The sequence below is a fragment of the Lithobates pipiens genome, unplaced genomic scaffold (genome assembly GCF_037356315.1).
Source record: "Lithobates pipiens isolate NorthernLeopardFrog02 unplaced genomic scaffold, aLitPip1_a1.2 Scaffold_25, whole genome shotgun sequence".
In the NCBI taxonomy this organism is placed as follows: Eukaryota; Metazoa; Chordata; class Amphibia; order Anura; family Ranidae; genus Lithobates; species Lithobates pipiens.
The window spans coordinates 14,609,995-14,623,208 of record NW_027507787.1 but is presented as its reverse complement, the minus strand read 5'-3'; the positions used below and the strand labels follow the sequence as shown (position 1 = coordinate 14,623,208).

The window sequence follows — 13,214 nt, the reverse complement described above, 5'->3', positions numbered from 1 at the left end:
AACTGCACTTTGCAAAGTGCACAGTGTATTTGTCTTTAGTAAATCAACCCCATTATGTGTTGAAAGTGAACCAGGGAGCATTCCATTGGCCAAAAGATAACTGCATCCACCATTTCTTAAATCTGAACACCCGGCTAAACAAATATTTTTGAGCCATGTGTATTTTTCCTTGATTTTGTTGTTCTATGCGTATTTCTTACAGATCTATAAAGTAGTCCAGCATGAAACAATGCCTCTGTGTAGAAGCTTTCTGTAATAAGGACTATAATAAGGACTGCCCCCTGTAGTATTCTGCAGACAGATTGTAATGGGAGGAGCTCCACAGGCTATCTACAGCACAGTGGTGATGCCACTTTTACATTTACAAGCTAATATCTGGATTTGAAAAGTGGCATTTTACACAAAATGGATTTATATCCTCTGTGGCGACATTGAAATATAATTAAATTAAAGGATTTTGCCTGGACCTTAAAGAGGAGGGCCGTTTAAAAAAAAAAAAAAAAAAAAAGTCAGCAGCTGCAAACACTGCAGCTGCTGACTTAATAAGCCAACTTACCTGTCCAGGGCGCCCGCAATGTCGGCCGCCCGAGGCCGATCCGTCCCTCGGCTCTCGGGTCCCGGCGCCGCCATTCCTTCTAAGGGAAACAGGCAGTGGAGCCTTGCGGCTTCACTGCCCGTTTCCTACTGCGCATGCGCGAGTCACGCAGCGCTTTGTGAATGGGACACACTGTGTTCTGGGACACACAGTTCCCAGAACACAGCACGACCCATTACCCAGAAGACAACGCGACGAGGAGAGAAGAAAGAAGATCTCATAATTTCTCGTAAGTTTCGATTTTTTTGTAATTTTTTAGATTTTTTTTTTTTCAGGGTGGCCCTCCACTTTAACTTTAAAGTGTATGTCCACTTAACATTCAGTTTTGTTTATATCTGGTTTTACTGCCAACTAGAGCATGATTTAGAGTAGCAATTCCCAACCTTTTTTAGGTCATGGCACCTTTTAAAGTATGCAAAATCTCGAGACACCCCAGTCTAAAATGTAAAAAACATAAATGTTACTTATCAGAGGGAAGACTGAGCCTTAGACCAGGGATAGGCAACCTTGGCCCACCAGCTGTTTTGAAACGACAAGTCCCATGAGACATTGCAAGGCCCTGACAATCACAGCATGACTCTTAGAGGCAGAGGCATGATGGGATTTGTAGTTTCACCACAGTTGGAGTACCCCTGCCTTCAGGGGCGGGCTGGGCCGGGGGGCAGGGTGGAAATCTCCCCCCAGGCCGTCTAACTTTTAATCAAAACAGGCTGTTTGCTGACATATTTTTTTTTTTTTTGAGGAAGTCGGCCGCTGATTGGCTGTGTTGCTGCTGCGCTGCATTCTGGGAGTTGTAGTCTGGTGGGTAGAGACTGGAGGGAACTGAGCAGCGAAGCAGGTAACTTCTATTCCCGGCAGGGAGACCCATCACTTCACAGGGGGGCCGGTCAGCCAGCAACTTCAAGCTATCATTCTCCTACTGGCTGCTCTCCTATAACCTCTCTCTCCTTCCAGGACACATCACGTTTGTTTCTGTTCAGATTCTTTCATTTTTCCCAGGCTGATTTCACTCATGCTTCATCCCCCTCCCCCTCCCTCTGTGTACTCATCTCTCCTGGCCGGTACAATCTTGCTGTAGGTAAGTCAGACTCTCCTTGCACCAATTCACTTATCTTTTTCCCATTCATTTTATCTTCTCTCCTGTTTTGTAATTCTGCTCTCCTCATATAAATCACTGTAGCCTCTCAGCTCTGGGCATTCCACACATGTACTTGGGCTGACACCCTTTCCATCCCAGCTTACTTTTACCTAATACAATAGTTCTATCAGAATCATGCCTCAGTCTAACACATGCAGCCCCTCACTCTCCATTAACTTATACTACAGAATTTGGGCTTTTTCACACTAGTGCAGTGACTGCCATGTTTCCACACTGAAAAAAATACCAGTCACTGCTAGAGCACATAGAATACAGCTGTTCTCTATGTGCCCCATTTACACTGCAGTACCGTCCAGAGGTGCGGTGCAGTAAGCTGCAATAATATACAGTAATTCTACATTTTATCGCAGTGCACCGGATGGCACTGACATAGTTATCAATCAGTCCTTCTCAAACTGACAGAAATGCAGCAGCATTTTTTTTCCTTCCAGTGACCCCACAGCACGTCACAAACATTATGGCACTATTACCCCCATTCCCTCTTCCACCTGGGGGGGGGGGGGGCGCAGTTTGCTATCTTTGCCTGGGCACTGGATGACCTTGTCCCCGCGTTACACAGAGGGATCACCTGCAGAAAAGACTCGGGAATGGTACAGTACATGATGTCCTGCTGGGAGCTGGCTATTCCCTGTGGGTCCTGCTGGAACTAATCATGGCCTGTTGGCAGTGGCGGCTGGTGCTAAAATATTTTTGGGGGGGGGGGCAAACTGAAAAAAATGTGAAAAAAAAAAAATTATTCGCAGCCACTGTGCCAATCAAATGCTGCCAGTGTGACAGTGTGCCACCCGCTTGCCTTCTGCCCTGCACTTGCCCTGTCTTGTGGGGCAGCAGGTGACAACGAGTGGGTCCTTCATGCATCTCCTGCACTTCTTTTCCTCCCGTCCTCTCCTCCCATCAGGCGTCCAATAGCGGCGCCTGTTGTTTCAGCCAATCAGGTGACAGGTAACATGACCTGAGCAACCTGATTGGCTGTGAGCCAGGTCAGTGTTAGGAAAGCAATGTCTTCGGTTCTCTAACACACCAATAAGTAATCGGCGAACGCACAGCAGTGTGCCTGCTGTTTTCCCTTTTGGAAGCCTATTTGAGCCCATGGCTCTAATCAGGAAGCCTATTTGAGCCTATGGCTCTAATCAGGCATTTCCAAAGAAACTCCACCGCTGTAATTCATATGCATGGCGCCCAACAAAGGACCAGGCACATGAATAGGGGGCGGCAGCGGCAACCATACATAGATTCATGCAATCTATCTATGTGAGAGAGTGAGTGACAGGGGGGCAGCGCTCATGCGCCTTTATGGACGCACCACCGCTGCCTGTTGGTCCTACTGGGAGCTGGCTATGGCCAGTGCCCAGCAGGACCCACAGGCTGGGAGCTGGTCATGCACCTGTAGGTCCTGCTGGGAGCTTATCATGGCCTGTAGGGCTCTGCTGGCCACTAGCCATGGGTAACCTTGTAATACAAGGTGGGCATAGATAGTGAACTTATTCGGGGTTAAAGTGGGCCACGTGACTGGACTTGCCCCCCAGGCCTAAGGCTGTCAGCCCTCCCCTGCCTGCCTTAGATGATGCACACCACCACCTTGATGAAATTAACTTGCGCATAAGATGTCCCCCCCATCACATCAGAGCCCTCCTATGCACAAAAGCCCCCTATCACATTAAGGTAACCCCATGAAAGAGTTCCCTCATCATATTAGAGTCCTCACCAGAGAGCCCACCAATCACACAGTTGCCCCATCACAGAGCCCATCCATTCACAGAGTCTGCCCATCACACAGTCCTTAAATAACAGAGCTCATCATCACACAGTCTCCCCATCACAGAGCCCCTCAATCACACAGTACCCCCATCACAGAGCCCCTCAATCACACAGTACCCCCATCACAGAGCCCCTCAATCACACAGTCTCCCCATCACAGAGCCCCTCAATCACACAGTACCCCATCACAGAGCCCATCCATTCACAGAGTCTGCCCATCACACAGTCCTTAAATAACAGAGCTCATCATCACACAGTCTCCCCATCACAGAGCCCCTCAATCACACAGTACCCCCATCACAGAGCCCCTCAATCACACAGTACCCCCATCACAGAGCCCCTCAATCACACAGTCTCCCCATCACAGAGCCCCTCAATCACACAGTACCCCATCACAGAGCCCCTCAATCACACAGTACCCCCATCACAGAGCCCCTCAATCACACAGTCTCCCCATCACAGAGCCCCTCAATCACACAGTACCCCCATCACAGAGCCCCTCAATTACACAGTACCCCCATCACAGAGCCCCTCAATCACACAGTACCCCCATCACAGAGCCCCTCAATCACACAGTCTCCCCATCACAGAGCCCCTCAATCACACAGTACCCCCATCACAGAGCCCCTCAATTACACAGTACCCCCATCACAGAGCCCCTCAATCACACAGTACCCCCATCACAGAGCCCCTCAATCACACAGTCTCCCCATCACAGAGCCCCTCAATCACACAGTACCCCCATCACAGAGCCCCTCAATCACACAGTCTCCCCATCACAGAGCCCCTCAATCACACAGTCTCCCCATCACAGAGCCCCTCAATCACACAGTACCCCCATCACAGAGCCCCTCAATCACACAGTCTCCCCATCACAGAGCCCCTCAATCACACAGTACCCCCATCACAGAGCCCCTCAATCACACAGTACCCCCATCACAGAGCCCCTCAATCACACAGTCTCCCCATCACAGAGCCCCTCAATCACACAGTACCCCCATCACAGAGCCCCTCAATTACACAGTACCCCATCACAGAGCCCCTCAATCACACAGTACCCCCATCACAGAGCCCCTCAATCACATAGTACCCCCATCACAGAGCTCCCATTTACAGTCTTCTAATCACACAGTACCCTCTTCACATCAGAGCCCTGAATAAAAATGCTTTACTTTAGTAGAGTAGGGAAGGCTATAAACCCAATCAATATTTTATTTTTGTTTGTGTCCATGTTGAATATTTTCCCTTACTTCCTTCTTTGTCATATGTTGTACCGAGTAGCAGTAAAACTTGACATGGAATCTAACCCTTTTCTACACAAAAATAAAAATGTAATGTACAAAATATAAAGCACTGTTTAAATGGTCAGTGCTGTGCTATATAAATACTAGTAATACATACAATAAAAGCCTCCTGTACTTACAGTACATTAGATCCCAGGAAATGAGCTCCTTGTCACATTATTTATCTATAATATACACACTTCTCTTTCAAGACACATTTACAATTTACAAAGTGTTGGAAAACCACATATACCGGATCTCTGCGTCAGCTAATGTTTACTATCTATAGTATACATACACGTGTACATTAAGTAGCTAAACAGCAAAATGGTCTCATTCCTACTCATTTAACTTCAGGCTTAAATAAATATTTTATTCCAGTAAGACAAGATGGAATTGTACGTGTTAACAAAACATGGGTATAAAAAATGAGAAACAACTTTAACAGACAAAACTGAAAAAAAAAAACAAGAAAAAAAAACACATAAAATCATGTATACCTATCCGATGAGACTAACTAGAGCTCTCAGATTAATATTAGTGGACTGATTACACTGTTAACACTAAAGTAAGTAGGAAAAGGTCTAATAGAAAAAACAGCTGTTCCATGTCCCCATAATTAGAGAGAACAATATTCATGCATAATTCATGTAATAAATGTGCAAAACAAGTGATGCTCTTCTTTGAACATCTCATTTTCAAGTAAAAATTGTATATAATACAACATATTGAGGTACCTCTGTAGCCTTTTTTATGCAAGTTTTCCATATCGGATGCACACAATGGCCATACATGACACAAATATCTATTGCAATATAACTTTCTGCATGGAATAGTACGCAGATAGCTTTGGCTCTATGCCAATCATATATATGCATCACTAGTACATTCAAGTAATTTCAAGAAGAATAAACAACTTACTTGCAAGCAGTCCCACTCCAGCAGCAAGTGACCCAACCCATGCAGTCTTCCCTTTTCCTTCATCAAAGACATCTAACCATTCCACGTACAAGACACCGACAGCCAGTGGAGAACCATAGCACAGGAACTGAATAAAGAAGGATGCAGTGACAATGATCCAGCCCCATCCTCCATCTGGTGGCTTCTGATACATTGTGAAGAGTGTCAGTCTAAAATTCTGTAATATAGTTAAAAAAAAATGTAAAAATTATATATATATACACATTATATGTATATACTGTGTGTGATTTTATATATATATATATATATATATAATATAAGAGATGGGTAAAGTTTATGCTGCAGTAAAATTTGTATGTAAAATAATAGTAATATTAATATTATAATCCACTCAAACATGACCAATTGAAATTTAAACTCACATAAAGTGTCACAAAACCCACCTCATAAAAAACTATCAATAAATGGTGTATTACATGCTGCTCATACTCACTCAGTCACTATGAGATTTGTTTAAAACCTGGTTGATCCTGCTGGTCTCTATCTTCACCTCATGTTCAATACAATCCCCAATACAGCTAGGGATTTTGCAGCTGTGGTGGCAACTCTGCACATGCTCATTTTTTAGTGAGTTTCTGTGCTGAACATTTCCTCCCTATTACATCTGAGCAGCCCATGTGACTATAGAGTCACATATGTGGGTGTATACACAGTGGTAAATGATAGCTCCCTCTCTCCTTCCTCCTCTATGCCCACTAACCAGCTAAGCACAATGGGGACGGGATAGTACATGTAAACTAATAGAGGCTTCACTTCCCTCTTATTCTAAGAGCCCCTTTCACACTGAGGTGCATTTCAGGCGCTTTAAAAAAGCACCTGAAAAGCTCACGAAAAAACAATTTCCATTAAATCAATAAATGCTTTCCCACTGGGGTGGTACGCTGGCGAGGAGGTGAAAAAAAGCACCTGCAAGCAGCATCTTTGGATCATGTTTGGAGCGCCATTATAAACCTTTAATTGTAAATGTCCTGTCTAAGAGCTGCTTTTCTTTTCTATGTTTCTATGAAAACTCTCCACTGTGTGCTCATCTGATACTAGTTTCCCTTTGTCACTTGAATTTTCCCAAAGTGGATCTAACTCCTTGCCATCTGCTATGTGTATAGTGGGTGGAGCTTAACCCCATTGTCAAAGAGCTCAAGCCTTTTGTAACAAAGTCAAACCAAAATCAGAGAGGTGCACAAGTGGCCCCCAGGTATATGTTTGTTTTTTTTGTTTGGTTGTTATTTTTGTTTTAAAATAAACATATCTAGATGTCTTCATGTCCTTCCTTCCCAAATGCCTCTAGTAGTGGTTTGTCCTTGATCATGCAGAGAGTGCCACCTCTCTGCATCACTACACTGTAAATGAAGGGTGCTGCGTTGATGCCCCCACAGGGAACAGGTTATGACATCCCGCATTCACAATTTGTCCTAAGTCTTCCGGGCTCAGTGTTGCTAGGCTTTATTCAACCCATCAGACTGAGTAAATCTTGAGGAGAAAATGAAGTACCATGGGGGAGAGCTTCAGATTGAAGGTGAATATTTCAGTTTGAGCTTGTGGTAAGGGTATCCCAGGCGGTACACTGAAATGTTTAGGGGTATTTCCTAAATAACATTCAACATACCGTAATATTACATTTTACCATTTAAATATAATAACAATAAATTATGTGGGGTTAATTAAAAGAAATTACAGAATAAAGTGTGCATAACCAAAAATTGAATATATTGCAGAGTACCATTCCTTGTGGTGGCTGCCTTGGTTTTCTTATTTTTAGGGCTCTTACTCTTTATTTTTATCTGGTAATCTCGTGAATAACAGGCTTCTGCCTCTTCATGCCTATATTAATTTTTCTATGGTATATATATGGAAGAAGCCATGGTTGTCACACAGGCTGGACTTCAAACATGCCTGCCATTGTTCATCTTCGTTAGATGGTGGATTGATATGTTTAGTAGTTTTCTCCAAAAAAATAAGAAGATTTGTGCTTTCTTTTCAGTTTACAGAAATTGACAAGTATGCTGCATTTCTGACAAGATCAGCTGGTGTTTTCTGTCTGAAGGTACAGTATATTTCTGCTCAAAATGTTCTTTGCCAGAAAAATGAATATGAATGCGGCCACAGAACTGGCAAACAGAACTATTTTACACTTTTTTTTTTATTAGTTTTAGATATGCTTTAAAATAAACATGTATCAGAAACAATATAGAGGATGACACTGTGTATCTCCTTGGGGAGATAAGTGAACTTGACTCTGAGCTCACTGACAGAATAAATGTTCCAGGAAAGTGATGCTAGATATTACGAAGGCCATTGAATTACCATAGTAGTCAAGCAACTAACATTTTCAGAAGAGCGGCAGAATTGGTCAATCTCATTCCCTTTCTAGTAAACATAATTATCATGTACAGGCAATAAATGTACGCACATCAAGGGGTTACTTGAGTTGACTCATACGAGGAGTTCTGGCCCTGAAGATCAGTGTTAATTTCGTCAACTAAAACATTTTAGTTGATTAAATGAATACTATTTTAATTAAATACGACTAAAACTAAAACAACTGAGATTATTAAATACGACATTTAGTCAAAAGACTAAGACTTAAACTTAATTTAAAATTGACTTCAAAATTAACACTGGTCTGTAGTGCATGTTCATACCTCAATACCATAAATAATAAAATATTTGATTTTTCACTCCAGCAGTATATAATGAGTTTGGAAATTGTAGAGAAATGTTAAAGCGGAGGTCCACCCTAAAATGGACCTTCCGCTTATCGGAATCCTCCCCCCCTCCGGCGCCACAATTGGCACCTTTCAGGGGGGAGGGGGGTGCAGTTACCTGGATAATCCAGGTAACTGCACCCACTTCCGGGATAGCTCTCTGCGGAAATGGGCGTAGATTACGCCCCTTTCCGCAAGTGCCCGCCCCCTTCCGCAAGTGCCCCGCTGCCTGCTGGGAAACACACAGATCCCAGAGGCAGCGGGGACCGTCCTTATTGCGCAGCGCGACTCGCGCATGCGCAGTAGGGAACCGGGAAATGAAGCCGAAAGGCTCCATTTCCTGATTCCCATACCCAAGATGGCGGCGGCAGCACCCGAGTGACGATCTAGAGATCGGCTTCGGGTGCCGACATCGCGGGCGCGCTGGACAGGTAAGTGTCACTATTTTAAAAGTCAGCAGCTGCAGTATTTGTAGCTGCTGGCTTTTAAAAAAAAAAAAAACGCAGAGTCCCGGCGGACTCCCGCTTTAACTAATGCAATACAATTTAAATAAAACCCATTAGAATTTAGATGGCTAAATTGAATTTTAGTTGACTAAAATGTACTGGAGATTTAGTCGACTAAATACGACTAAAACTAAAACAATTGCAGAAGACTAAAATGGGACTAAAACTAAAATGCCATTTTAGTCCTAAGACTAGGACTAAAATGAAATCAAAATTTGCTGCCAAAATCAACACTGCTGAAGATGTACACAGTAAAATAAAGTTGGTAAACATTGGTGTAGCTCAGCTAGTAGTTCAAGTACCACCACACTGGATAAAGGAAACATTTACTTCCTGTCACCAAAAAAAAGAAAAAAAAAAAAGACTATAAGGAACCTTTTAAACAAGAAAAATGACCACCCCCGGAGCTGAAATGTTAAGGGGGTTGTAAAGGTTCGTTTTTTATTTTCTAAATAGGTTCCTTTAAGCTAGTGCATTGTTGGTTCACTTACCTTTTCCTTTGATTTCCCTTATAAATGTTTTTTTTCTTTGTTTTCTTTGTCTGAATTTCTCACTTCCCGTTCCTCCTCAGTAAGCTGTTCAGTAAGCTGTTCTGGCTGACTAACCACCAGCTCGGATGATGGTGAGAAGTTTACTGAGGAGAAACGGGAAGTGAGATATTCAGACAAAAAAAAAAAACATTTAGAAGGGAAATCGAAGGAAAAGGTAAGTGAACCAACAATGCAGTAGCTTAGAGGAACCTATGTAGAAAATAAAAAACAGACCTTTACAACCCCTTTAATTAGGCAAATCAGTTGTTATATTTTTAATGTTTTAATGTAATTTACATGAGACAGCAGCCCACAAACTGTATAATAGAAGGGATATATACTTTTCTGCTATGATTTACTTTTTATACACTTGCTCAAAAAATTTAGTTTTATAAAGCAGTCTTTCCATATTTAACATGTTTCCACTTATGATGTCTCAGAACTTCAGTATATTTTAAGAAAATTTTAAAACAAATTTTAAGCTATCACTTACAGATACTGATTTGGATGTCTTTGGTCTTCCAAATGTTTTCCGAGATCATCATTTAGATCTGTCAAAAGAGGAGAAGGCAATGAGAACTATGACAAATTGAATGGCATGTTTGACCAAAGGTTCTGGAGCACGACTATGGACACAAATGGGAAATCACAAAAAGAAAAGATAAGAACTGCAAAAACAAAAGATTCATCCCCTTGTCCTCAACACAAATACACACAGTCTCTGCCCTGGTTCATCAAAACCCAAACTGGGAGTCAAGCCTTGTGCCCACTTAACCTTTAAAGTGTAATGCTGTGTACACACGGTCGGACTTTCCGGCAGAAAAGGTCAGACGGAATTATTTCACGGATATTCCGATCATGTGTGGGCTTCAGCAGACTTTTTTTTTTTTTTTTTTATTCTGACAGACCTAGAAATAGAACATGTTTTAAATCTTTCAATCAATTCCTATATGGAAAACTGATCCTGTATGCTGTTACGATGGGCCAAATACAACGCAAGGGCAGCTATTGGCTACTGGCTATTGAACTTCCTTTTTCTAGTCCCGTCATACGTGTTGTACATCAACACGTTCTAAAAGATCGGACTTTGGCGTGATCGTGTGTAGGCAAGTCCGTTTCAGCGGAACTCCGTTGAGTTTATTCTGACAGAAAAAACGGTCGTGTGTACGCGGCATAAGTTTATCTTTACCAAAAATCACTCTATGCTGTTCCATGTGGGTATATCAACATAGTGTGCTAATCTTTCCTTCCAACTAGGGCTCCCTTTCAGTTTAAGTTTGTAGTGCAAAACCATATTTAACCACTTTAGCCCCGGACCATTTGGCTGCCAAATGACCAGGCCACTTTTTGCGATTTGGCACTGCTTCGGTTTAACTGACAATTGCGCGGTCGTGCGACGTGCTTCCCAAACAAAATCGGCGTACTTTTTTTCCCCACAGAGCTTTCTTTTGGTGGTATTTGATCACCCCTGCGTTTTTTATTTTTTGCACTATAAACAAAAGTAGAGCATCAATTTTGAAAAAAAAAAGCAATATTTTTTACTTTTTTTTATAATAAATATCCCCAAAAAATATATATAAAAAAACATTTTTTTCCTCAGTTTGTATTCTTCTACATATTTTTGGTAAAAAAAAAAAAAAATCGCAATAAGCATCTATTTATTGGTTTGCGCAAAAGTTATTGCATCTACAAAATAGGGGATAGTTTTATGGCATTTTTATCAATAATTTGTTTTTTTTTTACTAGTAATGGCAGTGATCAGCAATTTTTATCGGGACTGCGACATTATGGTAGACAGAGCAGACAATTTTGACACATTTTTGTGACCATTGGCATTAATACAGTGATCAATTCTATAAAATTGCATTGATTATTTTAAAAATGTCACTGGCAGTGAAGGGGATAACCACTAGGGGGGAGGGGTTAAGTGTGTCATAGGGAGTGTTTCCAACTTTCTGGGGGCTGGGCTAGCAGGGACCTGACACTGATCGCTGCTCCCGATGAGAGGGAGCAGACGATCAGTGTCCTGTCACTATGCAGAACAGTGAGATGCTGTGTTTACACTGGCATCTCCCTGTTCTTCAGCTCCGTGACATGATCGCGGGCACCAGGCGGACATCGAGTCCGCAGGTCCCGCAGGCACGGTCACGGAGCTTGCAGCAGGCGTGTGCGTGGCGGGAAGTTCAAAGTGGCGTACAGGTACGTTACTTTGCCCAGTCGTGCCATTCTGCCGATGTATATCAGCGTGAGCCAGTCTTTAAGTGGTTAAAAGAAGCCACCTTAAAATCTTCTCCAGACTGTGGTGGCTCTGTCCTGAGTTACTGTAGGGACAGAGCAGCATCTGCTGGTGCCAGGGGAGGTATACTATCCTGTTCTTTTGGGACACACATGTGCAGTATGTCTCCTTTGACCAATGATGAGTTTAGCGACAAGAAAGGGTAGATTCTGCGCATGTGCAGCCAGAAAAAGCAGTGCTCCCTCCTGTGTCCCTAGAAGGTACTGGTCCCAACAGCTGCTCCATGGCTACAACTTGGGATGGAGCCATCACAGACTGAAAAAGATGTTAAGAAGGCATTATTTAAATGTGGTTTTGGACTACATTATTTAAACTAAAATGAAGCCCTGGCAGAAAGGTAGGTTTATCACACTATGCTTCTATAGCCATATGGGACAGCATAGTGTGTTGTTTGGTAAAGGTAAACTTATACCTTAAACCATGTACATCTAGTAAAAACTTGAAAGTTTTATTTAGCAGCTGTGGTGCAGTGCACTTGTCACAGCTGTACTCCGGCCAAGAAGAAAAGAAGAATATGCTGCCAATCACCCATGTTGTAGCATGTTAATTTCACTCCCTTTACTCACAAGCAGTAAGATAAGGAACATATTTACTGCTGTTAACTAGGTAAATTGAATGCTGGACTATGTTAGAACATGTAAGAACATACAGAAGACTTCCCCATGGGCCATATAGTAAAGAAATATACTTTTGGATCACTAACAGCATTTTAAAGCCAAAGGTTTCCCTCCTCAAATCCCTTTCACTCACCCCTTTAGCAGTTATTACAAAAAAAGTTGGCTAACTATTTTACACTCCCCTAACTTCGTTGTTCATGTCCCTTGCTAACACTGCTTTAGGGACTGAGGAGTGGTGTTCCCAGCTTACAATCTGTGCCCATGCTGACTGGCAGTCTCTTTGTGACATAACAGGACTCCATCACTGTAGAAGGTGTTCACATCATCTAGGCAGTGAGATGGACACCCAACAAAGGACCTTCCTGCCCTGCAGTATAGAAGATACAAGACTGGGGACCCAGCACATTTTGTTAAAAAAAAAAAAAAAAAAAAACCCTTAAAGCTCAAATTTGTAAACTGTGTAAAGTTAGGGGGCATTAAGTGATAAGTGAGGGGGTAATACCCAGAGTTCAGTTTAGGTGACTCTTGCCTGATAGAAACACGGTGGCTGCTGTTGCTCACATCCTTCTGAAATTCTAGATGCTAGGCTATTATTTCACTGACAGATTATGATATTTAGAGGAAGGTCAGATGTCCTTGTCTACATACTTGTTCTATGTTAGTAACCCAAAGTACTGAAGCCTGAGGGTTAGCCTAACAGTCAGGGAACTAGGATCTGCAACGACAAAAAAAAAGAAATTCAGAAGTAGCAGCCTCCTGTAAACAGTTCCTTTATTGTATTAAAGCT

The 13,214-nt window shown here is 42.5% G+C and overlaps 1 protein-coding gene across 2 annotated transcripts in view; it reads right to left on the bottom strand.

Annotated features, from left to right (window-relative positions):
* The window catches only part of SLC16A9 (solute carrier family 16 member 9), a 69,152-nt gene that overhangs the window by 34,505 nt on the left and 21,433 nt on the right, over positions 1 to 13,214 (bottom strand). Inside the window, exons 2-4 of one of the 2 annotated variants that reach the window (XM_077454122.1) lie at positions 10,008 to 10,065; positions 9,476 to 9,618; positions 5,717 to 5,933 (exon numbers count right to left, since the gene is read on the bottom strand). In XM_077454122.1, the coding sequence (XP_077310248.1) occupies positions 5,717 to 5,909 (193 nt within the window). In that variant the 5' untranslated portion in view covers positions 5,910 to 5,933; positions 9,476 to 9,618; positions 10,008 to 10,065. The remainder of the gene's footprint in view (positions 1 to 5,716; positions 5,934 to 9,475; positions 9,619 to 10,007; positions 10,066 to 13,214) is intronic. The other variant, XM_077454121.1, reaches the window with a different exon arrangement.